Here is a 26,723-nt window from a genome sequence, read left to right as displayed (position 1 = left end):
AAGCTGCAAGGAGGATGGGTTTGGGGATCTGAGATTACACCACACGAGTTGCTGAGCGGTGTAAATGAGAGGTGAAAGAGAGAGTGCTAGCAGGGAGGAGAGGATGCAGAAGATCTTTGGCACTAGGACGACTGTTAGAATGAGAGGGAAGCTTTACCAAATGGAAGAGAGAGCTACCATGTTGTATGGTTCGGAAAAGGCAGCACTCACAAAATGACAGGAGGCACAGCTGGATATGGCGGAGATGAAGATGCTCAGACTTTTCTTACGAGTGACCAAAGAGAACAGGATTAGTGTATCGCATCGTATCACACAGATGGTTTGGACATAAACCTTCCACGGAAGAAGACAGGAAGAAGGTTGCTTGGCAGACGACAAAGACAGGCAGACCACATGTAGAAGAAGCAGACAAAGGACAGGGGGTGTTTGAACTTGCTCTGGTGAATGCAGAGTTCCCTCTTTGTGATAAAGAGCTTGCAGAAGTGCCTTTGTCAATTTGCTAGCTTCAACCTCCAAAGAAAATGCCAACCAACCATCAATATCACATCTGTTCAAAGACCAACAAGATAGTTTGCTATTTTATGTTTACAGATCTTAATATTCAATGCTTAAAAAAATCCAAGAATCCCCTGACCATTCCTTACTCCCACGGAGGAGATCTCAGATGTGAACCTGCTCGTATTTGTGTTGCAGTTATAGATGTTTTACAAATCTTCTTATTGCACCTCTCATTCTTTAACACATGCCTCTGGCATCAAGTCTCAGCTTCAGTCTTTGATGTAATCTTTGTAGTATATTTTATCAAATATACTGAGTTTAGAGGATTCTGCTTTCATTAATATTTTACACTTACATTCAACACTTTCAAAAAGTGGTGCTGATATTTACAGGGAAGTGGTGAATTTACAAAAAAGCATTATTTTGGTTCAAACAACAGACAGGTGTTTAATGTCTGGTTGTTGCCTGCCAGACTAAAGAGTGTAGAGCTTTTCCTGACCTAAAACTGCAGCGTTTAATGAGTACAAATCCCAGGTGTGGAAGTTTAATGGCGCAAAATTTTCCATTTAGTGAATAATTTTCCCAGCTATACTGGAAGGCATGAAGCCTGTTCGTTTGCATTTGATGAAAAAGGCATAGGACCGCATCATTACTTTAATATTCTTAAACGGCCTGCAGGAGCCTGGTCCACAACTAAAACTATGGCTACCACAGACAGCAGAGGAATAAATCTCTAAATTACAGCAACAATTTGGTTTTTATTACAGAACCTTGCAAGTGTACTCACACTCCTTTTCACTTTATTGTTTTTTTAGGTTTTTTTTACATTTTTCCACACACATCATGATACTGTATTGCAAATAGATGTTTAGATCAACACATAGTAGTGCATCGAGTGAAAATGGCATTGTTCTGTTTCAGGCCAGTAAGGGTTGTTAGAGAACATCAGTCAGTATGGTGATGACCAAGGAACACAGCAGAGGGAACGTTGTGGAGATGTTTAAAGCAGGGCTAGGGTATAAAACACTAACCCCAGCTGTGAATATCTCATTTAGCTCTGTTTAATCTGAATATAGGAGTGACGTGCAATCAGGGGAGGCAAGTGAGGCCTTTCCATCATGGAAAGAAAGAAAATATATACTAATGATAATATAATATAAATTATGATTCACTCAGTCATTTGTAATAAAAGTTTTTTTTTTATCGAATTTCCACATTTTTTATCATATTCTATTTAAAATCGCAAACTTTTCGCTATTTTTTAAGTAAATCCTTGGCTTGATAGCGAAGCCGGTGAGGCCGCAGCGATCTTGGCCTCCCCTGAGATTGTGCAATCCCATGTTAACTGCGCTGGCTTCCATTCTGTGAATGCATCTTCCTGTCTCTAGATCATAAATTCAATTGTTCAAACAGTTATGAACTGATTTTCCACAATTTCATGTATGTGGATTACGAATTGTGTTTTGGTCATCAAACTGTGTGCAGGTAACATGTTTTCGTGTGCTGCTGGGCGGTTATAAACGGCAAAGAACGGGTTGTAGGTGAGGCCGGTGTTGTGCGCAATTCTGTTCCCCCGTGAAAATCTGTTCCCCCTGTGTCGGAAGCGCGCTTTGCAGCCGTTTTCACGGCGCTTGTAATTAATTTCTCTGTAAAACAACTCCTATAATCATGTCAAGGATGTAACATTCAGTTTAATCGGCAGCTGTTTACAAAATTGTAAAATAAAAATAAATAAACGGGGTCTTTCAGACATCTGAAATATCCATTATCTCCTCTCCTCCCCCAAAAACTTTGGGAAATAAAGAGCAAATGTTTTCAAATTCTCAAAAATTATGTGTGATAGCATGTAGTATACTAGAACTTTCCTTAATCCAGTAAACTGTCATATTTTACATTACAACAGGATTTACAGGGAAGTCTGCACTCTCGTCTTTTCAGGAAGTCTTAGGCTGTTTCTCAATTCACGAGAACGCGGCTTACTTTTATTTGTAAGGGTAAAGTGACAAAAGTTGGAAAAAGACATATTATCTTGCCATTTAAAATAACACAAAACAGCGTAAGAAGACCTCGTTTACTTATTTTTATTTTACAGTTTTGTAATCAGCTGCCGATTAAACTGAATGTTACAACCTTGAAATGATTATAGAAGTTGTTTTACCGAAAAATCAATTACAAGCGCCATGAAAATGGCTGCAAAGCGCGCTCCCGTGACAGGGGGAACAGATTTTCACGGGGGAACAGAATTGCGCACCGGAACAGGACTGACCAAGGAAGGCTTTCCTCCCTGGCAGTGAGCTCCACTGAGATTGAGAGACTTTTAAAACTGAAGAAGATAAAGAGGACTTTTACCGGAAAATGACTGATATTTGTGTGCAGAAAGAGCGCCTCATGGACTTAATATATAGGTAGATGTAAGACAGCGATAATTATTCATGTTTTGTTGTTGTAATGAAATGTGCGTAATGTGTGTTATATTTTTAGAATGTGTTACAAATGCAAAAATCTATCATAACTCATAAACTGTTACCAATCAAATGACAAATAATTTAGTTTAATTTGTTTTCATCAAAGAATCAATATTTTTCCATGTATCTTGGTGAATTGATTTGGCTCAATCAGTCTCCTTCAGCACTTTGCAATGAGTCTACTCTGTAGAGTATATATATTTGTAAATCTGACTCTGATGACGTCAGTGCCTCACCAGCTATGAACCCTACCGCACGCCACTGCAATATAGAGTATTGCACAACAGCAAACCCACCAAGACATGGCCATCCACCTGAACTAGAAAGAGAGAGTATTTATGAGAAAAGCAGCCAAGAAGCCCACAGTAACTCTGGAGGATCTGCAGAGTTCCACAGATCAGTGTTACTAGTGCACCCCACTAATCTGGCCATGCTGGAAGAGCGTCAAGGAGAAATCCGTTGTTGGATAAAAGCCCCGTTTGCGGGTTTGCCACAAGCCATGTAGGAGTAAAAAGGTGTTCTGCCTCCACCTTTTGGGTTGCATGCAAAGCTCTCCAACTCTGCACATTGCCCTGGTCACATCCCTCCCACTGTGACATCAAATGGCGGAGACTTACCAGAGTTGATCAGAAGATGGATGGAGCTAAACACGGGGCCATTACAAAAGAACATCTGTTGGGGCCAGTGAAAGACTGGGGCAAAGGTTCACCTTCCAGCAGGACAACAACCCTAAAAACATACCACCAGATCAAACCATATTCATGTGTTAGAATGGCCTAGTTGAAGTCCAGACCAACATCCAGTAAAGAATCTGTGGCAAGACTTGAAGAGTATTGTTAACTGTTCTATCCAAGCTGACTGATTATGAGTTATTTTGCAGAAAAGTAAGAAAACAAAACAGTCTAGATGCAACCGTTGTTCTGCAAAACCTTGACTCTCGGTGGCGTATCTATGCAATGAAAACAATGTAAAACTTTTCTTCCACCTCACAGTTGATTCCTACTTTCAGTTGGTCTATGACCTAAAAACTTAATACAATATGGTCTGTGGTGACAAAATATCAATGGCTTCAAGGTGTTTGGATACATTTGTAAGGCACCGCAGTCCTAAACATTTAGTTGAAGGTTTTAACAAGCTTTTAAACTCGTAAGGATACAATCCAGAACTTCCAGTTTTGCAGAGTTTGGGCCCGGACATACTCTCTGAACTTTTGCCTCATGTAGTCAAATCGCTGCCGTGTGATAGGAACGCCTGTGGCTGGAAGCTGTTGCTGGCAAGCACTGCACAAAACACATACACTGAGTCAGCAGAGCAGAGCAACTCATCTACATCTGATCTTCATCTTCAAGCAGGTTAAGAAGGACAAGTTAATAATTTGGAAAGGAGGGGGTTAGAATAGAGTGGCTAAGCCATCTCTAATCCTGGTAGATGAGGAAGCACACATTCAGAGGTTGTTCTTGAGTAAGCATCTCACTTGATGGCAGAGTTCAGGTGCTGGATCTCCTCTCTGAGTCTCTGAACCTCTTCGTGCAGCTGAGCTCTCTCCTGCTGCATCTTACTGATGTACTCGGCTGTCTTCTGCAGCGTTGTAGCTTTGCTGATCTGTGCAAGCACAGGGAGCCATTACAACCCATAAAGCATGCTGCGCAATTATTCACATTTTTGTCATTAGTACTTCAGTTACACGGGCAAATGCATTTCATCAGGTCTATTCAGAAGACATAAATAGAGCCATTGTCTGGCAGAGCCCTGCAGAATCCCTACCACTCTTTGATGCGCTTCACCTCAGCCTTTTAACACCTTTAACTGTAACGCAGCTGCACATCTTTCAGTGTACCTTTATGCTTGGCTGGGAGCTGAGTGTTGTCACAAGGTTATGTAATGTGTCAAATCCCAGTTTGATGTTGAAACGTCTCTTTTGCTCCGCAGAGATGTGAGTTATCCTCCTGGTCTCTGTTTGCTGCAGACAGGAAAACATTTTTTTTTCAAATAACAGTCCTACATGTGCACTAGTCATGTGGAAAAATTAGGACATCCCAAAGAATATTCAGCTCCTTATTGAAATTTTTTCTCATATTGATGTCTTGTTCTGTGTCTATGGAAAAGGAAGGGATTTAATAACAGTTAAAGAACAGATAATAACATTGTTTTACTAAATTAAGATATCAATAAAAATGTGTCTTTTTCCTCATGTGCACATATTTTCCCTATGTAGCCCCTAGCATAAAATTGGTTGTAATCATGTATAAAAAGAAATACCTTATTTAAAATGTAAACACAACAAAATGTCCTACCTTGGTAGATTCTAGCTTTCCTTGTCCTGAAAATCCAGACTGTGGGGACTCAGGATTGGAGGCCTTGTCTAGAGGGTTCGGTGGAGATATTTGGCCTGGATGAGCAGTAAATTGAACTAAAAGAAATAATAACATTAACTTATGAATTTAGCTAGAATACATAAATAGTCAACAATAATTTTAGTTAAAATATGTGCTAGAATGAAATAAATATGGTTTGCTGATATATATATATATATATATATATATATATATATATATATATATATATATATATATATATATATATATATATACAGTGGTGTGAAAAAGTGTTTGCCCCCTTCCTCATTTCCTGTTCCTTTGCATGTTTGTCACACTTAAGTGTTTTGGAACATCAAACCAATTTAAACAATAGTCAAGGACAACACAAGTAAACACAAAATGCAATTTGTAAATGAAGGCGTTTATTATTAAAGGTGAAAAAAAATCCAAACCATCATGGCCCTGTGTGAAAAAGTGATTGCCCTCTTAACCTAATAACTGGTTGGGCCACCCTTAGCAGCAACAACTGCAACCAAGCATTTGCTATAACGTGCAATGAGGCTTTTACAGCATCCTGGAGGAATTTTGGCCCACTCATCTTTGCAGAATTGTCTTAATTCAGTTACATTAGAGGGTTTTCAAGCATGTACGGCCTTTTTAAGGTCATACCACAACAAGTCTTCCAGGTCCTGAAGCAGCAAAACAGCCCCAGACCATCACACTACCACCACCATATTTTACTGTTGGTATAATGTTCTTTTTCTGAAATGCAGTGTTCCTTCTACGCCAGATATACTTGGACACACACCTTCCAAAGAGTTCCACTTTTGTCTCATCGGTCCACAGAATGTTGTCCCAAAAGTCTTGGGGATCATCAAGATGTGTTTTGGAGAAATTGAGACGAGCTTTGATGTTCTTTTTGCTCAGCAGTGGTTTTCTCCTTGGAACTCTGCCATGCAGGCCATTTTTGCCCAGTCTTTTCGTGATGGTGGAGGCATGAACGCTGACCTTAACTGAGGCAAGTGAGGCCTGCAGTTCTTTGGACGTTGTTGTGGGGTCTTTTGTGACCTCTTGGATGAGTCGTCGCTGCACTCTTGGGGTAATTATGGGCGGCCGGCCACTCCTGGGAAGGTTCACCACTGTTCCATGTCTTCGCCATTTGTGGATAATGGCTCTCACTGTGGTTCGCTGGATTCCCAAAGCTTTGGAAATGGCTTTATAACCCTTTGCAGCCTGATAGATCTCAATTACTTTCTTTCTCAATTGTGACCAAGACAGCAAGTCTTTGTGATGTATCAAGAGCCACGGTATCAAGGGTAATGTCAGCATACCACCAAGAAGGACGAACCACATCCAACAGGATTAACTGTGGACACAAGAGGAAGCTGTCTGAAAGGGATGTTCGGGTGCTAACCCGGATTGTATCCAAAAAACACAAAACCACGACTCCCCAAATCACGGGAGAATTAAATGTGCACCTCAACTCTCCTGTTTCCACCAAAACTGTCCTTCGGGAGCTCCACAGGGTCAATATCCACGGTTGGACTGCTATAGCCAAACCTTTGGTCACTTGTGCCAATGCCAAACGTTGGTTTCAATGGTGCAAGGAGCGCAAATCTTGGGCTGTAGACAATTTAAAACATGTATTGTTCTCTGATGAGTCCACCTTTACTGTTTTCCCCACATCCGGGAGAGTTACGATGTGGAGAAGCCCCAAAGAAGCGTACCACCCAGACTGTTGCATGCCCAGAGTGAAGCATGGGGGTGGTTCAGTGATGGTTTGGGCTGCCATATCATGGCATTCCCTTGGCCCCATACTTGTGCTAGATGGGCGTCACTGCCAAGGGCTACCGAACCATTCTGGAGGACCATGTGCATCCAATGGTTCAAACATTGTATCCTGAAGGAGGTGCTGTGTATCAGGATGTCAATGCACCAATACACACAGCAAGACTGGTGAAAGATTGGTTTGATGAACATGAAAGTGAAGTTGAACATCTCCCATGGCCTGCACAGTCACCAGATCTAAATATTATTGAGCCACTTTGGGATGTTTTGGAGGAGTGAGTCAGGAAACATTTTCCTTCACCAGCATCACATCGTGACCTGGCCACTATCCTGCAAGAAGAATGGCTTAAAATCCCTCTGACCACTGTGCAGAACTTGTATATGTCATTCCCAAGACGAATTGACGCTGTGTTGGCCGCAAAAGGAGGCCCTACACCATACTAATAAATTATTGTGGTCTAAGAGTTTCATTGTCCAACACCTGTATATATATATTTATATATATGTATGTATATGTGTGTGTGTGTGTGTGTGTGTGTGTGTGTGTGTGTGTGTGTGTGTGTGTGTGTGTGTGTGTGTGTGTGTGTGTGTGTATTTGTATGTATTTTCCCTGCAAAGTGAGATATTTTCCATTTGTGCTGCAGGGGCGTACCACTCAAGCTGCTCCTGTCTATGGCGTAGAGCGGCACAGGTGATAGCTTCTCGGTTTTGGGAATGAGCAAGGCTGTGGAGCTGTTGATGGACCCATGGGTAAGGAGAGCAGACACCGCTGAGCCTCTCGAGGTGCTGGCATGGGCTCCACTGTTGCCAGGAAGAGGTGTCATCACTGTAGGCCAGCCGGCTCCATGCTGTAATGCTGAGGACACTCCACCAGCTTGAGCAACCCGGCTTGTCTGCTAAACAACACATGTTGTCTGATGTTGAGCATGAGAAAATATATTTATGTCTAAACAAGAAAAACTGTAATTTTCTTTTTTATTATTGAGGTTAGATCAAGAGCCAAAATATTGCAACAACAAAAAAAAATCTACCACAGTGTAACTATTAGGCGTTTTAAGACTTAAAACCTAACAGTGATGACAGGAAGTGTGGCTAACCAATTATATAAATCACAAATATGTGCTAGAAAATTTTTGATGGCACTATATATATATATATATATATATATACTCTGTTACAAATACTAGACTATTTTAAACTTATAAACAAATTTATTGGAAAGAGTAAAAGGCATATCCTTGATTCGACTAACAAGTTAGCTGAGTTTTAAAAGTACAAAAGACAAATGTTATTGATGTTTGCGGCATTCTTGCTTTTCAACCTTTGTTTTTAGCCCATTAAAATAAGCAAAGCTAAACCAAGCTAAATTAAACCACATTAAAGGCATACTATGCAACATTTTTCAGTTAATTAATGTGTTCCATACCGTTTTGGATGATTAAATGAGTCATTTCAGGTCGAACAAAGGTTTTCTCGGCCGCCCTGGTGGTCTGTGGGGGAAATACCGTACTTGCAATTGCAAGAGCCCTCGGCCCGCACCCACAGGTTTAGAAGTCTCGTGCAAGACCGCGAGAGTCGGTCTTGCTTTACGACGAGAACTCCATGTGTTTTTGCCCTGCCATTCACTATATGCACGCACGAAAGCAACAACAAAGAACCGCGTGTTAACGTCAAATAAACATGCAAGCATATCGAGATTTTATTATTATTATTATTATTATTTTTATTATTATTTTTTTATTTGATTTTTTTTTTATGTTGGCGAGGCAGTAGCGTGAGTTTGGCAAGGCGGCCGCCTCGTCAAGATAGCGCTGCGGGAAACCCTGATGTTCATACTTTCACTGTGTTAGTCATTGTTTGTACTGCCGTTTTTTCAACTTTTCGTTGCGTTCGCCTGTCTGCTAAGCTCAAAACAACTGCACCTGGCTTGACGGAGAAACCAGAACAGCTGAGCATCTTTATGACAGTGCACTTTTACTTTCGCCCTCTGGGGGGAGCCTCACTGGAAAATCAACCCCGGTTGCATAGTATACCTTTAATATAAATTAAACTGAAATAAGCCAATCTAAAATAATGTTAACAGAACCAAAGATAGGTAAAATCAAAATAAAATAAAATAAAATAAGCTAACATACATGAATTAGTTTACCTAAGATGAACTAAGAAAATGATTAGCTAAAATGAACTATGATTAGCTAAACTAAGCAAAAAGTAAGATAAACCTACTAGGTTTACATAAAATGACAAAAGATATGCTAACATAAAGAAATATGTCTTAAAACACTATAAAAGGTAAAAAGAAATCTTGATAAATTAACCAATTACAAATGAGAGACCCAAGATTTTACCTAAGCTAAAGTGAGATAAACCCAGATTTGTGTATGTGGAGTTTACTTTTAGATAATCTAGAAGTGAACACAGCTGATTCTGACAGCATTTAACAGTGCTTTATTTGGAGTAAAATTAAAGTTTTATGATTCCATCAACACACTTGGAATATTTGATTTTGAAACATCTTCAACATTTTCCCTTGAGGTGAACTGGGTGGCTGTTGAGTCTGTGTGTGTGCAGGCAGGAAGCATAGACAACTCAACTTTCTGGAGACCTGACATTGAGAGCATTAGCTTCTTTCTGTCTTTCCACTTGAAATAGATACCTTTGGCTTTGTTTTCAGAGTAAGAACAGAGGTTTCATGCCCTAACAATCAGAAATAATAAATTAAACTGAGTTTGGGTATTTTGGCCCCCTAAGTGTATTATTAGTGTGGAAAATCCCAGCAGACATAAGATAGGGAACCTGCAGCTTACTGTTTCTAATTTGTAGAGTAAGTAGTTCAATTAACAGTACAGACGGGGTCTTTAATTTGCATAAACAAAAATGTTCATACTTAATGTGCGTAAACATAATCAGGATTTTATTAAAGAAAAGCAACAACTTTGACATTTTTAACTTATGAATAAAATTATTAAAATGCTTTTAAGATCTTATAGCTCCAGAATGATCAGTTATGCAAAAATATCCAAATCCCATCTGAGCTGAGTGGATGGTAATAAAAAGGGGTTACAATTGGCCGCAATTTTAAATGTGGGGTAGAGTATAAAAGTATGAAAGATTTAGCGATTACATAATCACTAAAGTAATTAGTAAAGACGTTAATAACCTACATTTTTATTTTTAAACTTTAATTCAAATGAAAATATGATAAACAATCAAGAAGCAGCTAATATTGGAGCTTTGAACTTCGCTTAAAATATTTAGGTAGCGAACTATGAACAGGAAGTAATTTATTTTGACCTAGGTGAATTGAATTTACAAGCAGTTCTTTTAAAGGATGAACTGACTCGCAAATAAAATAAATTACAAAAGGATAAGCTAACATGAGCACAGTTAGAATAATTTAAGATAAGCTATTGTAGCCTAATTCATGATTAGCTAATGAGAATTAGCTAAGGTTAGGTAAAATAAGCCGACACAAGCTGCAATAAACTAAACTAATCTAAGATAAAATAGGATAAAATATGCTAAATTAAGAAAAGATAAACTATAGTAGGCAGAACTCAACAAAAATGAGTTGAGTTCTCGCTAAAATGAGATCAACGTTATGTTAAGCTACTTTACATTCTCCTATACTGCACCAGGACTCAGTTTAAACCTTAACTAGTTGACAGGAGTTATTTTACACATGAAAGGAAAAGTCTAATATGTGGCTAAGAACAACCTCTTCCTTCTTGCATGCTCCCTGGCATTCAAGAAAAAAGATTCAAGAAAAAAATATCTACTGCTGGAACTCCTTTGTACAAATTTACAATTTACTCCACGTTATTTGGCTCTATGTGAGCTAACAAGCTGAAATTCTTCTTAGCCAATGCAAGCAATATTCAGGTAAGCTAAGCTAATACCAGCTAGCTACCAGTTAGTTCATGTTTAGCGTACAGGGGTAGTGATAAAATGAGCAGGGGCCCCTGTTTGAAAATACACAATTTCTCCTGATTTCTTAGAGACGTTATCTAAAGCATAAACACTTGACTAGATTTAACGCCTACCACGGAGCTCTTAGATGTTGACCTCTGAGTTTTGGTTGTCATCAGATTAGTACTATTAAATCCAAGTGTTGGTTTTCCTACAACACAAAAAAAGGTAAATTAATCTATTGTGCCATTTTTTATTAACTCCAGTAGGAAATAAAGCACTTGTTTGAAACAACTCACTTTCATGTGTGCTGGAGGAAAGCAGTTTAGCCAAGCAGCTGGTAGGCATGGTGCTGGTGGATTGGGGGTTGGAGGGCAAAGCGGGGGACCCAACTGTTTGCAGTCCTCCTGTCTTTTGCTTGTGTTTCCTTCTAACGCCTGAAACAGCCACCTGCTCTGGAAGAGAAAGGCAATAGGTCGCTGTGACAGGAGCCAGCGCTGTGTGGACTGGGCCGGACGTGGCAGCTGGGTAACTGAGAGAGTGGCAGTGGGTCTGGGAGTATGGGTCCGCTGCTGGAGAGTACGTATGAGCCTGGTACACAGAGCCCTGGGCTCCCATGGTGGAGGCTGTATGAGTGATGACGCTGGAGGTCACATTCGTTGTTGTGTAGAACCCAAACTTGTGACACGGCAGTGGGTTCAAAAAAGGACTGCTTGCAGAATCCGGTTGATCTGTGTTACTGATGTACGCTGTAGAAGCAGACGCATTGTGGTATGACTGCTGTCCATATGGCACGGCTTCCGACATCATGCTGGATGAATGGTACTCTCCACAATCCTGGCTTGCCCCTGTCTGCTCTGAGCGAGGCCTGGATGTTGAAGGCTGAGGTAAACTGTCAGACGACAGGCTGGGCTGCAGAAAAGAAACATTCTGTTTATTCACTAAATCAATGCTAACGTTCATTCCATCAACGTCCATCAATAAAACACTCCACAGGAATTTGTCGGATAAGAAGAGGCAGGAGACGCTGCAATCAGCAAGTCTAACCTGAGCCAGCTGGGTGTCAATAAGTAGCTGAGGGGCTGTCACCACAGGAGAGGGAACAGGAGCGTAAGCGGTGCTGGGTGGGCCCTCAAAATAGCTACAGTCGGCATACCCACTCTGCTCAGTGGGCTGGCCTCGATAGTTCAGAAAGATATCTGTGAACCCAACACACACTGTTACTTGTGTTAATTGAACCGCCATTTTTAATCAAAAACTTGGCTTGTTTCAAATAACCTGTTTCAGTTTGGCAGAATGCTCAGAAAGTGGAACAATGCCCTCTGGTGGAATAACTGAGTTTTTCAATGTCACAGAAAAAAATATGCTCTACTACTTTTTTCTCGTGGATATAAGCGTACGAGTGTTGTCGAGGTCCTGTGACACACAAGATGGGACCAGGATAATATATCGGGTACAGTTCATCAGAACAACAAGCAAGTTATTTAGAGGCAAAAAGCCAGAAAAAAAACAAATAATAAAATGTATAAAAACCCTCAAATTAATACTTTGTTAAAGCATCTCTTTTATCTGATTAAATAAAGGTTATAATAAGTGCTTCTTGATTTAGCATTCAGACTTTTTTTAATAGGAGCTTATCAAAGTGCAACATCTTGACTTGGCAATGTCAAGATGTTGCACTGCCTTGCAAAAGCTCTCTAAATCTGAACGATCTTTAACCCCAAATATTTTCCATCAGATTTAGTTCCGTATTCTGGCAAGGCATTTTTAAAATCCTAATTATCTTATCATGGAGCCGTTCTCTTGTTGATTTCGATGCGCGCTTGAACTCACTATAATGCTCACAAATGAAATCTGTCTACGTCTTTAGCTTTCCAACAAACACCCAAAGATTTTGGGTCAAAACAGACCACACTGTAAAAGTTCATGATTTCATCCATCTTGACAAAAAGTCTGCTGCAGCCACCATATTTCAGTGGGAGTGTGTTGTTCTTTTGGTAATTTGCTTTGTTGTTTTTGCTGCCAAATTTCCCCATTGGAACTGCATCTAAAAGTTCCAATGGGTTTCTCAACCTCACATAATCCAGACATATAGAGGACACGGCAGACTGTTGTCACCTGTACAACACAATCATTACTTGCCACAAGCTCCTTCACATTTGCTGTCAGGCTCTTGTTAGCATCTCTGACCTCTGTCCCTTTTGTCTTTTGATCATTCATGCAGACACATCCTTTTTTATAGATGTCAGTGATGATCCATATTATTTTTCTCCAATTATGCTTGTCTCAAATTATTCTTGTCTTTTATGTACCTGGGTTTATTTTTACTGACATGTGAAGAAGCTAGGACATCCTGTGCAATCCTGTTTGTTTGTCTGCATTATATACATTTTAATAATAAGGACATTTTAAAGGAATAGGACCAAACGATTGGAACTGATGAAGTGAGAGTGAACACTGCGGTGAAATCCAAAGAGCTTTCTGAGGCCTTCGGAAAGCAGAGTGTAGCATCCTGAAATCTGGCATTCTACTGCACAGTTGTGTCCAAACGCTTTGCCAAAATCTGAAATACCTTAAAATGTCTTTTTTTGTTTGTTTGTTTGTTTTTTAATTAAAAACAGAATTCCCTCCAGTTGCTACAAAATGTCTGTGGGCTGCATTTTAAACACCCCAGGTCTAGTCAAATCAAATTAACTAGACTCTCACCTAACCGTCTTCTGTAATGTAATATTTATGCAATAAGAAATCACTTGTTAGAAAAAAGTTATTTGCTGCTTTTCCAGACAAGGCACCAAGCTTTTGTTTATATAGACACTAAAACAGCTGGATGTGAAGAGAGTACCTGGTATGTCCATGAAATCATCCATGCTAGGCTGCAGTGGAGTCAGGCCTGGCTGGATCATGTCGGCATTGCTTGTGTATGCTGAGGGGGGGGGGGGGGGGGGGGGGCATACAAATTCAATGTTTCATTAAAGGCAAATTCCTCATTTTTACAGGACAGAATAAATGTCTCCCAAACTCATCAGCCAGACAAATAACTTTACATAAACAATTACATCAGTCTGCAAGTTGATTAAGACTATTACTGAATAAGTACAGCACACGTATCCCCCTCTGGCATTAAACTCAGCAGGAATTAAACACATTAACATGTTAACTTTGATGGTCCTCATTTTTTACTGACAAATTTTTTCTGGAAATTTAAGAGGCTTTTAAAATAAATTCTCAGACAGCTCTGAACTGCAGAGAAGCCAGTCAAGCTCAAGCACTTGGGGTCTAGAAAGCAATGTTGTTGAAAGGTGTAGTCCACAACCAACCAGTGAGCTGCACCCAAAACATATATAAATGACAAAATTTAAAAGAAGCATTTAATATGTTTTATTTTTATAAACTTAAAGTGAACTCTGACACTTCTAGTTCACAGGTCGGTACTGGTAGCTCTTTATACGTACCAGCAAAGTAGCTCTCAGGATGGTGTAGAGCAGGGGTGTCAAACATACGGCCCGCAGGCCGGTTTCCGGCCCGCCGAACAATTTAGTTCGGCCCGGTGGCTAAATGCATTATCATTATTCAAAAAAAAAAAATCTTTTTATTTATTTATTTATTTATCCAGTGTCTTGTCTGGCAATGTGGCAATAAGAATTGTTGTCTTAATGCAAAAAAGAGCTAATCACATTTTACTTTCACAAGAGAAGTAGTACTGCTTTTGCCATAGTGCTCCGCTTGATTTATGAATGTGAATAGTTTTATTATGATTCATGCAGGGAATATCTCAAATGATATGGACACTAAAATGGGAAAGTAGGGGAGGAAAGGAAGAACAAGAAGAACAAAAGAAAAGGTGAAAGAAAGAGGAGATAAAAGGAAGAGAATGATAAAACAATTATTGAAAAAAAAAATATGTACTTAGTTTAATTGAAAATCTGCAGTTCCTATATTGTCCACGAGGGGCGCTGTGTTTTAATCAGCACATGGTAGCACTGAGCTTCAGATGTGGAAAACTGATTTTAAATAATTTCTTAATTTTTATCTGTTTGATGTATTTTGTCATGCAGGACAGTGTTTTTAAGTTCCAAAAAATGTGAATAAATGTTTTTCAACATTGTACAATCACTGTGATCAGTTCTTATGCATGATGCTCTTAATATTTGTATATTTGCATGTTATCTAAGCCATTACAAGGCATTTATTTGGACAGTAGTATAAAGCTTGGTACTCCACATTACTCCAGACTTTTTGAATTGAGAAAGCTTCCTGGAGAGGACGTCTTCAACTACAGAAAACGTCCAGTTGCTTTGTTTTTTACTTTTTTTGGAATGACCATGCCCTGGATGACTGAGAATCTTCACCAGCACGATGCACTTAAGTAAATGTTTAACTGAGTAAAAGTATTGTTGAAATTGCACATACTTTTCTTAAAAACGCTGAGGTTATTCATAATATATTGTGTAAAAGTGAAATTCATTTAATATAAAAATCAAGAAAAAGTCCACTTTTATTAGTTCTATTTAATCTTGCAATGAGTTTACTCGTGTGGCCCTCTTGAGATCAGATTAAGCTGTATGCAGCCCAAAACGAGTTTGACACCCCTGGTGTAGAGGGTATTTGGCATTATCTTGTTGAAATAACCCTAACTTTGAGTGATAACATACTTTTTCCCAAATGTAAGCATGACTGTGGTTGCAAAATGATCTCAAAACAGCAGGCTACTGTTTTTTTGTGCTTCTGATGTGAACTGTTACTTATCACCTCGTCTAATAAAGCTTCAGCTGAAATTTACTCTCTCTATTCTGCATGGTTTTAAAACACGCCCAAGGGCTGAATCTCTATCCATATAATGCCTGTATGTGGGGTTCCAACACAGAACAACTGGATCCAAAAAGGGTCTTAGAAATTTTGTATTGACAATGAATAACTTAGAGTATGGTTCTGCCAGTGTTGTAGTACTCGAGTCCGAGACTCGAACTCGAGTCCGAGTCATTAGCTAAACTTAGAGACTCGTGACTTGACTTGGACTTGAGCACTGATGACTCGAACTTGGACTCGGACTCCTACATTCAGATCATTCTGACTCGGAAATTGAGAAAAAGACTCGACTTTTTTTTATATCATTAGGCTATAATTTTAATATGTCATTAGAATATTATTTGGTGTATGATTTTAATATCTAAATGGCGTACCGCGCACACGACGTCACCATCTTATGAGCAACGCCCCTTGCCGCTAAGGTTGGGCAAACAGTGTGAGAGCGCATGTAGCAACCAGCCGTTACACATGCAACAGATACAACGATATGACCGACTTTACAGCTGTTAAACATTCACAAAAGGATGTCAAGGCGCCCAGTTTACTGGTAGAACTGTGGAACAACATACCAGCGTTCAGTTCAAACGATGGCTTGAGTGTCGAGGGCTCGGAAAGACTGGAAAACGGGCTGAGTTGATAGAAAGGTAAGTCGTTGTTTTTCTCCTGCTCGGCGTTAATGGCGTCATCGGCCGTTTTTTTTTTTTTTCTATTTGTAGTCACCGTCCAGGAATCGGTATAAATTGTCCGGCCCGCCGAACAATTTAGTCCGGTCCGGTGGCCAAATGCATTATCATTATTAAACGGCTGTATCTCCTTGCTGCATCGACCGATCTGCACCAGATTTGTTGTGAGTAATGAGGAAACGCTGCCAAACGCGTTTGTGGGAATCTCCAGGTGGACGGGCGAGGAAAATGTGTGACAGCATCTGCGGTGGCGGCCGGCCGGCGGTGCGCGAACCCCGCCGGCCGGCTGGAGCCGCGGCGGTGGCCAATAGGCCGGAGTGCGCTTGGCTGCGAGGGCCAATCGACGCCGCTTGTGGCTTTAACATCGAGTTGCTGTTGCACGTTCCATAACAACAATGTTTAAAAACCATGGTTAGGAGACGTCTTAGACTTGGAAAAAGCAGCCGTTTTACCGAGTAAAACCAAGGGTAACTACAGCAAAAGAGTTTTTAGTGCAATGGAATGTTACTGCTTCATGTCATACATCACACGTCACAGCATGTTCCTACAACGAACTTGGATCAATAGTGACTCGACTCGGACTTGACTCTGATGAGTAGTGGACTCGACTCGACTCGGATTTTTTTTTTAATGACTTGGACTTGACTCGGACTTGAACACTGGTGACTCGAACCTGGACTCGGACTCGAGGCATAGTGACTTGACTACAACACTGGGTTCTGCCAAAAGTTTAGAAATTAAGTGGTATTTAAAATGTTTATCTTTCTTTTCATTCACTGGTAAATTAAAGAACTGAAATGTTCTACGATTGACTTTATATTAAAGGAAACATATCATGTTATCCAGGTCTTCCTTTACACATGTAAATCATTCCGTTGTGGTCCATGTAAAGTGGAACTGCAACATTTGGTCTAAATTCCTTGTTAATTTACTCCCACATTCCTCCTTGTTTTTGGTGTCTTTTTTTGTGTCCTGTCTGGCAGTGTGGCAATAAAAAATTTTTTTCTTGATGCCAAAAAAAAAGCCCAACAGATTTTGCTTTCACAAGTCAAGCCTTACTGCTTTTCCCATAATGTGCCGCTTCATTTATATATGCAAGAAGCTTTATTAGATTTTATGCTGGGACTATTTCATGTTCTCAAACGGGAAGCCAGCAACACCGGAGTGGATCCAGCCATGGGCCCCAGGGACCCGAGGCCCACGTGTGCCCTGTCCCCCGGCTTGGCCCTGATAGGCCCCTCAGAGCATCCGCCAGGGGTGAGCTGGCGCCTGCCCGCCCGCTTAGCCCCGGACATTGAGGATCACCAACGCACCAGTGGGACAAAGCGCCAGCCAACTGAGGGGAGCAGGACAGGGGTGGGCTCCACACTTAGTGCTCCCTTTCCCTCTGTTGTAAGAAATACTATTCTGAAGTCACTATGGCCTCGCACCACTCATAGGGTACATAGGGGGCCTACAGACATGATGGCTGTGTATAAGATCCACTGTTTGCTGATTGCAAGGCCGAATGCTGCGTAGAATGATTATTGTCTATGATAGACTGTCTTTGTTTTGTCTCAGGCCAAGGCCACTGTGCAGTATTAGGGAGAGCCAAAAAGCGAGACAGGGCAGAGACAGGGCAGACGCAGACTGCAGCGGGACCGTGGGGTGCGATTACTTTGCATCTATGTGATCTCTGCTCTGTTTCTCAATAAAAGTGCTGGAACTTCATCACCACCGTCTCTTCATTTAGTAAAGATGTGAACTCAGTTATTATTGTTTAGAATTCCCATAACATTTGGCGTCATGAACAGGATCTCCGACCGACAAGCCAGGGGGTCCGGGGACAGGAGCAGCTTTGGCCAGCCCAGAGAGGTTATCCGACCTCTGGTACCCCGAATGGATTTTCAAGGGATGTGAAGGAGCTCCTGGTCTCGGAGCGTCTCTGGGGCGTTGGCACGAAGATCCGAACCTATCTTTCATTAGACAGTAAGAGGATTATTTTCCAGCTTTTTTAAAAACAAACACAATTGCTTAAAAATGCTTGCAAGCTTTTACAATTTACACCCCATTTAAAGAATACCTCCAGAAATTTGAAAATTTAAAACTGTAAACCTACAAAAGTAGTAATAAGTAAAAACCGGTAGAAATAATGAATTATATTTTCCTAGAGGCAAATAAAACAGGATTCGCAATACAGAACAGTGACTAAGGTTTTAACATTATACTAAAATTCTAAATTTAATTAAAATACGTTTTCAGCTGAAATACAGACTCTCATGCTGGGAGGAGGAGGGGCAGAATGATTTTCACTTGGGGAACAGAAGACCGGGCTGAGCGATTTGCAGCTGGTCAATGGAAGTCCTTCTGTTCAGTTGCACAGAGGCTGCCCACTAGTGTAGTGGGTGAAAGCGGCAGTGTTGCGCAGATTTGCTCATTGGTTAGATGTGGGTGCATGAATAGACATTTGGGTGTGTACACACACACACACACACACACATTAGTATGCCACTCTGCAGCACTTCTCAGCAGGTGAAAGAAATCTGGCCCAATCAGCAGCACCCTCAACTCAGGTATATAAGGAATCCACTAACCACTTTGCTGGTTTTGCAACAGAGCTGAGGAAGGCAAACAGAGCCTCCAAAGCAGCATCTCATGGAAAAGGACTTATAAGGACTACCGGTAAGCCACTAACTGGGTTCAATTGAATGAAATTTGACTGTAGTTTCACATTTGAGAAATGAAATGAAGAATTTATTGAAGTAACAGTTTGCACTGTTAGTTTTATAGTTTGGTTCCACTAAATGTATGTTAAGATATCTAATGTAAAAAACCTTATGTCCTAAGAAAAAGAAAAATGTAATTCTAAAATGTGTGGATTTGTTTCATTCAAATACAACCAGACATGGAATTTAATAATTTAATACTGTGAGTTTATGGTTAAAATTGTAAAAGAAATGTATGTTTAAGGTTAAAAATGGAATTAGACATTAAGATAAATATGCCTAAAATGTATGTTAAAATATTTTGTATGTGTTTTGTAGGTTTTTCACCTGTTCTGTTCATTGGTTCTCACTCATTGGTGAAAATAAAAAGACTGAGTGAATTCCTGAAGTCTTCAAGTCCTCCTTTTCAAGTGTAGGAAGCCAATAAATTATAGAACACTTGACAGGCAGGGATGCTTAAGTTCCTGACTTCTATGTAGACGTACGTAGATTTGAAATTATACCTAAACGACCATCAAATGTGAGGCCTTTCATTTTAGTTGGTCGATCTCGCGGAGGTCAAATAATAATAAAAAAAGAAGAAAAGAAAGTCTGGAAGCATTAGTCAGTATAATGGGTCAAAGGCAGTTACCAGGGTCAAGCCTTGCCCCAGGGTGAGACGTTCGATTTCATGCTGGAAAGGTAGGGGCCAAAAAGCATGACATGCATAAATGATTGAATTAAACATGCAGATTTCCCACGTAAGGGTTAATTTTTTTTATTGCGGTACTGCTAATAAATAATAAAACTAAAATAGAAAATAAAAAAAGAGAAGCGAAAATTGAATAAAATGAAAAAAAAAAAAGGAAACGGAAAAGGAACGAAAAGGGCGTTGCACCGGGGAAGCGTTTACATGCGGACCAACTAGGCACTTCCACTATGGATAAAAGTGTTCTGAACTGCTAATAGCGACATATAACTTTGAAAAATGGATAATCGTCCAGGTGTCTGTGAGACAAAGAGTTGTATCCTTGCGGATACAATTTTTTTTGTTGAATGGTAAAACCGTGTGTGGATGAAACAGTCGGGAGTCGTAGCCAGCGTGCGCTCTCCCTTTTTAAACTAAGGGGGAACTTAACATGTTGAAAATACATCTTTCAGCGTTGCCATAGACGTTTTGAAAAAATATGAAAAACACAGATCTGTGTAAGATAGTGAAAAAAACAGGCCTGCATGTGTTTGTTTGTCCAAATGTTATCATTTCTTTGTAACTGTATGTATGTATGTATCGTATGTAACTAAACGTTCGTCAGTGTGAATCAATTCAGTTAAAATTATAAATATCATGGTTTCAAAAATGTTCATTTGTTTATGGAGACTGTAGCTCCCTAATTCAAATGAAATTTTTAAGCATGAAATAGGTTAACTAAAAGCTAAATAAAGGAAAAGAGAGACTTCCATAACATAAAGTTTGTGTTTTCCCCACATTAAATATCCGGCCCAAATTAAATTGATACACGGAGAGATTAACATGACTTGAACGAAAATATTTCAGCTTTGTTAGAACTGGCAATAAGCTGTACATAAAGCTTGTTGAGTTTACTGATTTACAAAATTAGGTACAGATCCTATCACTTGTTTTTAGCCCTAAAGTAATATAAAATTACTGAGATCTTATTGCTTGTAACAACAATGATTCATCACAAACCAGTCAATTTGAAAGATGTTTAGATATACATGAACTTTGATTTTAAATAGATGTAAAACTGTGCTTAGGCTTTGAACAAAACTGTATTAAACTAAATATGAATTACTCTGCTGAGGGTTTTCTATTCATTTAGTTTATTTCTTTTTTTACTTTGAATTTGAAATCAGCTAAAAAGGAATTTTGAGAAGTGTCAAAATATCAGAAGGCCACATTAAACGCGCCATCAGTTACGAAACCATCTTATGTTATCCAGTTACGCTGAGCTGAGTCGAACCTCAGAGGGACAGTTTAACCTGACACAGGACAAAAGATATGATAAACAAATCTGACCATGATGTAAACATCTGAATGTTTATGGTGAGGCTGGGTTCAGTATGTTCTGGCCTGGGGGCAGGAAAAGTATGTCAGAGGGAAAAAAAACAAAATAAAGCAAGCTACTGAAGGGTTAAATTCTAATTGTAATCTCGGTTTGTTTTGGGCAGTCTTCTCAATGTGCTTACGGGGAAAACTCTTATCATTTATAGAGAAACACTAGAAGTTAGAAAAACTAAAAGAGAAAATCATTGCTTTAAAGTTTCACCCTTGACCAATTGAGATTGGAAAGTTATATGTTAATAAAATAATTACTAACAGTAAATATACATGGCCAAAGGACCAGAAGGATATCAAAAGTTTGTAATAAGTCAAAAACCTATGTCATATTGGCAAAGACATAATTGTGCTCCTTGGGAGACATTTTGATTTTTTGTTTTTCGGTTATTTCTTTGTTTCATTTCTTTTGGAGGTGTTTTGAACAGAGTTTCAAAGGGAAGGAAGGAATAGATCTAGTTTCCCAGATTATAAACCATAAACCTTTCAGCCAAGAGCATCACATTAAAATGGCACTAAAATGACCAGGGTTTGACTGTGTGCTACTAACACTTTTGTTTTCTCTGAGTTATTGCTTTCAGATTAAAGGAAACACCGCCTTTCTACCAACAGAAGACTCTGAGAAGACAGTTCTAGCAGTGCTGTAGTCATAATCATATTTGGACACTAAATTATGCTAAGTTTTAATCAAGTTATGCCAGGAGATTGCCCAGTGGAGAAAGGTGGTGTTTTAAAAATGTTTGTTGCTTTCTGCTATTAACAGTTCTATCTTTCTGCTCTTTTTCTTTGCAAAGAAACCTGGTCAATATGATAGGAATGTGCTAACAGAGAGATTTTAGTCTCTTTTTAGACATTCTCAGATGCGAGTGAATACCAAAACAGTGCCACAGTGACATGGGGGCTGATACTTGGGACAAGGAGAAAAGGTGATGTCATTGAGTTTAGCCTGATCCAGTTTTGAGTTTTATTTTGTGAGAGAAATTTTTTTATTTCTTTATTTTATTTTATTTTTGTAAAAAAATTCATTATTACTATTTCTTTTAGTTTTATTTTTTTTCTTTTATTTATTTTATGTTTGTCATTTTAGAGGGAACACTATAGTTAAAATGTTTGTTTGTGACTTCTTTGCTGTTTTTTTTTCTTTTCAACCTATGGAGCTTTCTTTGGCAAAAAATACTGGCAGAATTCATTCTGTTTTCAGGCGTGAGAATTGGAGGATGGACTCTTGAAGGGAAGGAGAACGTTGTGCTGCTGAACTCAGACATTGGACTGAAAATGGACAATGGCAAGGACTATGACTGAGGCATCGGACAACCTTCGACAAAAAAACATAAGTTTGGCAGACACGACTTAATGCATCACTGCGTCACTTCAGATATTTTTGTACACAATTAAAACACAAAACACACATTATGAAACACATTAAGATTATATACAGGTGAAAACCTTTAAAGACGCAACTTGATGGAATCAAAGAGTAGTCTAATAAATTAAGTGGGTATTATATCAACAGTTGAATAAATAAATAAATTAATTAGTTTTCACTATATAAGCAGAGTAACCTGAACCTTTAAACTACCTGCTGATGCGAAGGAAATTGCAAACACCGCATTTAAAGAACATCTTAAAGTAATGGATAAGGCTGCAAAATTAGCATAATGACACATCCTACTAACTAACATGGGTAAATTTGGGGTTAAAGCACCAGTGTACAATTGTTACAATATTTATGGAGATTTAATATCTCTCAACTAGAACACAAATAACGCAATAGTTTGTTTTAACTAGAAGTTAAAACATCCTGAGGAAAACACATAAAACTGAGTTTGGCTAACTATTAACCTAGAAGGCTTCTAGATCAGGATAATTAGTGGTTATCCTCTTACATACAGAAAAGAAGTAATATTAATTTAATTAGATTAAATTATGGGGACATTTTGGATCTGGTCAGGATTGCTAAGGGGGCTGTGATGATAAAAGGGTAACAGCTTCAAGGTGATATCAATGAATGAATGTTTTCTCTGAGGAACATCAAAGCTGCAATGTTTTCCACATTGGAACGCCTGTTGTACAAAGAACATCTTGAACAGGACATAAGGTGATATCCTTACAACGAGAGACATTTCACACAAAAGGGTGTGGAGACCTCTGGGGCACAGCACCCAGGGACAAGCTGCTGTGGTTTGGACTTGTTGCAAACTTGTCACAGCTGGTTGAACCAGGCTGGACCCAGAGAGACGACGAGGTAGTCCCACAGGTTACCTGACACCTAACACTGACTGTAAAGGGTTTGGGGTTTTCAGGGTTGCTGAAAACAGAAAGCTTCAGAGGACCATTAACCTTTCCTGACCAGGCACTCAGAACACATAGATCAGATTACCGAGGCCTACACAAATAGGAACGCAGAGACGCGTTCATCCAAGAACTTCTTAATCAAAGTCCTTAATCGTCAGTTAAAAAATGGCAAATAATCACATGTATGGTTTACTTTATTTTAGGATTAGATTGGGAACTAATTCTGATTTGCTTAAGTAGTTTTGGTTGTTCAACAATGTTAGAACGTTTTCAAAAAGCTCCTGTTCTCTACCTCTCCTGCTCACCGCTTTGTTGTGAAGAACCTTGGCATCCTTAAACAGATACCAGCATGGTATACATATTTTGTCTTCTCTGTGAAGATTTGCACCTCCCTTTCTTTTTTTTAAAAAAGGGAAAAGAAGTTGGAAAAGGCTTCCAAATGGAAAGGTTTCTTTTTTCACAGCTAAGTTTTCAAAATAAAACGGAAAATGACATGAATCGAATATGTTGATAAAATTATGCTGCAGAGAACCTTCAACTGTCAGACAATAAAAGTTAAGACACACATTGAATGCATTCTGTTAAGAATTACTGGGAAACTACTGCAAATACATTTGAACTTAAAGATTACTCTTTAATTTATTATTAAATTGCATAATTCTGGAAGCTAAATAATTGTGCACAGAAATATCTTGAATGTGAAAGTGCTTGGAGGATTTTTTAAATAAATGACACATGAATGGGGTTTTTTGATAAGAACACTAATTACACCTTGTTTCTGTTTCCCAATAGAAACAAGGGCTCGTATATAAACACCTCTTATAACAACAAGCCCCTGCAGAAAATTTTAAGCTGTTAGCTCTTTCAATTAATAGGTTACAGGGGGATACAAAAATATCGGGGTCAGCCTGCCAGAATATGTGTCCCCTTCCAAAATAGACTAAGAGTTTCCCACATTCTTGGGAGAAACTTAAAGAGCTAACAGCTTCAGTTTTATATGCCAAAACTCAAGAATGTGGGAAACTCCTAGTCCATTTTGGAAGGGGATACATATTGTGGCAGGCTGGACCCCGATATTTTTTGTATCCCCCTGTTACTTCTTCATTTAAAGAGCTAACAGCTTAAAATTTTCTGCAGTTGTTGGTGATCATAAGAGATGTTTATGTGCCAAAACTCAAGAATGTGGGAAACTCTTAGTCCATTTTGGAAGGGGATACATATTCTGGCAGGCTGGACCCTGATATTTTTTGTATCCCCCTGTAACTTCTTCATTTAAAGAGCAAACAGATTCAACTTTTCTGCAGTTGTTGGTGATCATAAGAAATGTTTATGTGCCAAAACTCAAGAATGTGGGAAACTCTTAGTCCATTTTGGAAGGGGATACATATTCTGGCAGGCTGGACCCCGATATCTTTTGTATCAGTAAATGCTGCTTGGAGAGACTTGATGCAACCTGCTGGGTTTCCTTAGAAATGAAAACTTTCAGACCAAACTGTGTGGTCAGCACTTATAACAATGGGCTGCAGTGCTTGAAATCAATAAAACGTTTAATGTGAAGTCCAAATATTTAATAACACACTATTCTAATAAAATTTAAATGAAATACATTTTTCTATTTTTTTAAAAAGCGACACTTTTTTTCTTAATATGGTTCTTGGTTGAATTAAATTATCATTACATCTGATAATTTTGGTAGTAACTTTATTTTGTGTTCATTTGATCACACTTGGAATCAGCTTTATATGATCCATTCATGCGGGTCTATCTCAAAAATACAAATAAATAAATAAACAAACAAGTAGACAGCTGTGATGGACTCAGGAAGGTGGGTTTTTAGTTTCAGCAGACAGACAATGCGACAATCTAATGACATAAAGCTAATATTTTCGTGACACATCTGAGATGACCACAGAGCCGTTTACTTTCTCAGAACGTGTTATACTAAGTGATCAGTCTAGTTTTAAGCGACATAGCAATCCCTTACGATCGCACTAACAAGTGTTACATTTTCAATTTTAACGAGACTATTCCTATATTTCGTTAAGAGAAATAAAACATCTTGATTTTCACGCCGAATTGGCTGGAAATGAGGCGGAGTTGACTATACGTTCAGCAAGCTGAATGCGCGCTCCCGACGCAGGGGATACACATTCTGGCGGGGATAACTAGTTTGGCACGACACCTGCCGGTGTTACGTCAATCCGCGTCTCCCCATCAGATACGGTCCCCCCTTCGTCTTCTTGCCGCTCCGCCCCGCCCACGCGGCAAAATAGGCGCGTGCTCGTGATGAGCACTGAAAAAGCACGCGCGTGGCAAGCACGCGCTTGTTCGGCGCGCTTGTCTGAGGAACTACGAACACCGTGAAAGCTCAAACAACATGTTTCGGCAAAGTTGTCACACTTTCTTCACGTTTTTGCGGGAAACTAATAGTAATAATACTAATAATTATAATAAATATAATAAATATATATGTATACATATGTTATAATAAATAATATATATTTTATACATATATTATATTATAATACATAATAGATGTATAATATATAAGTACTAATATATGATTATATATATATATATCTATATATATATATATGATACTATAATATATATATATATATATTTATAATTATAATTATAATACATAATATATGTTATAGTATATTATAATATTATATGTTGTATATATTATAATTATAATATGTTGTATATATTATAATTATAATAGATAGATAGATAGCATAATGCTATATGAATTAAAAACAGGGCAATGCAATTTAATGCTCAATATTACCCATCGTTTTCCCTGTTTTACAGTGGGGGAACGGTATCTGATGGCCATAAATTTCACATCAGATAACGTTCCCCCTGTTTTACAGTGGGGGAACGGTATCTGATGGAGACATTTCACCCATCACATAGCGTTCCCCCTATGTTAAAATCACCCATCAGATAGCGTTCCCCCTGTTTTACAGTGGGGGAACGCTATCTGATGGCCATAAATCTCCCATCAGATACCGTTTCCCCTGTTTTAAAGTGGGGGAACGCTATCTGATGGGTGAAATGTCTCCATCAGATAGTGTTCCCCCACTGTAAAACAGGGGGAACGTTATCTGATGTGAAATTTATGGCCATCAGATACCGTTCCCCCACTGTAAAACAGGGGGAACGTTATCTGATGTGAAATTTATGGCCATCAG

General features: G+C 39.0%; 1 protein-coding gene across 3 annotated transcripts in view; it reads right to left on the bottom strand.

Moving 5' to 3' along the window:
* The window catches only part of LOC105927986 (carbohydrate-responsive element-binding protein), a 53,191-nt gene that overhangs the window by 2,380 nt on the left and 24,088 nt on the right, over positions 1-26,723 (bottom strand). The window contains exons 7-16 of one of the 3 annotated variants that reach the window (XM_036134036.1): positions 13,821-13,901; positions 12,026-12,177; positions 11,278-11,890; positions 11,113-11,189; positions 7,722-7,965; positions 5,258-5,373; positions 4,801-4,923; positions 4,438-4,565; positions 4,163-4,243; positions 3,581-3,692 (exon numbers count right to left, since the gene is read on the bottom strand). In XM_036134036.1, the coding sequence (XP_035989929.1) occupies positions 3,590-3,692; positions 4,163-4,243; positions 4,438-4,565; positions 4,801-4,923; positions 5,258-5,373; positions 7,722-7,965; positions 11,113-11,189; positions 11,278-11,890; positions 12,026-12,177; positions 13,821-13,901 (1,718 nt within the window). In that variant the 3' untranslated portion in view covers positions 3,581-3,589. Of the gene's footprint in view, positions 1-3,580; positions 3,693-4,119; positions 4,244-4,437; positions 4,566-4,800; positions 4,924-5,257; positions 5,374-7,721; positions 7,966-11,112; positions 11,190-11,277; positions 11,891-12,025; positions 12,178-13,820; positions 13,902-26,723 lie in introns of all 3 variants that reach the window. The other 2 variants (XM_036134034.1, XM_036134035.1) reach the window with 2 other exon arrangements.

Source organism: Fundulus heteroclitus, unplaced genomic scaffold (genome assembly GCF_011125445.2).
Source record: "Fundulus heteroclitus isolate FHET01 unplaced genomic scaffold, MU-UCD_Fhet_4.1 scaffold_72, whole genome shotgun sequence".
NCBI classification, from domain to species: Eukaryota; Metazoa; Chordata; class Actinopteri; order Cyprinodontiformes; family Fundulidae; genus Fundulus; species Fundulus heteroclitus.
Note: the sequence above shows the minus strand (reverse complement) of the source record. Positions and strands in the feature narration are given on the sequence as shown.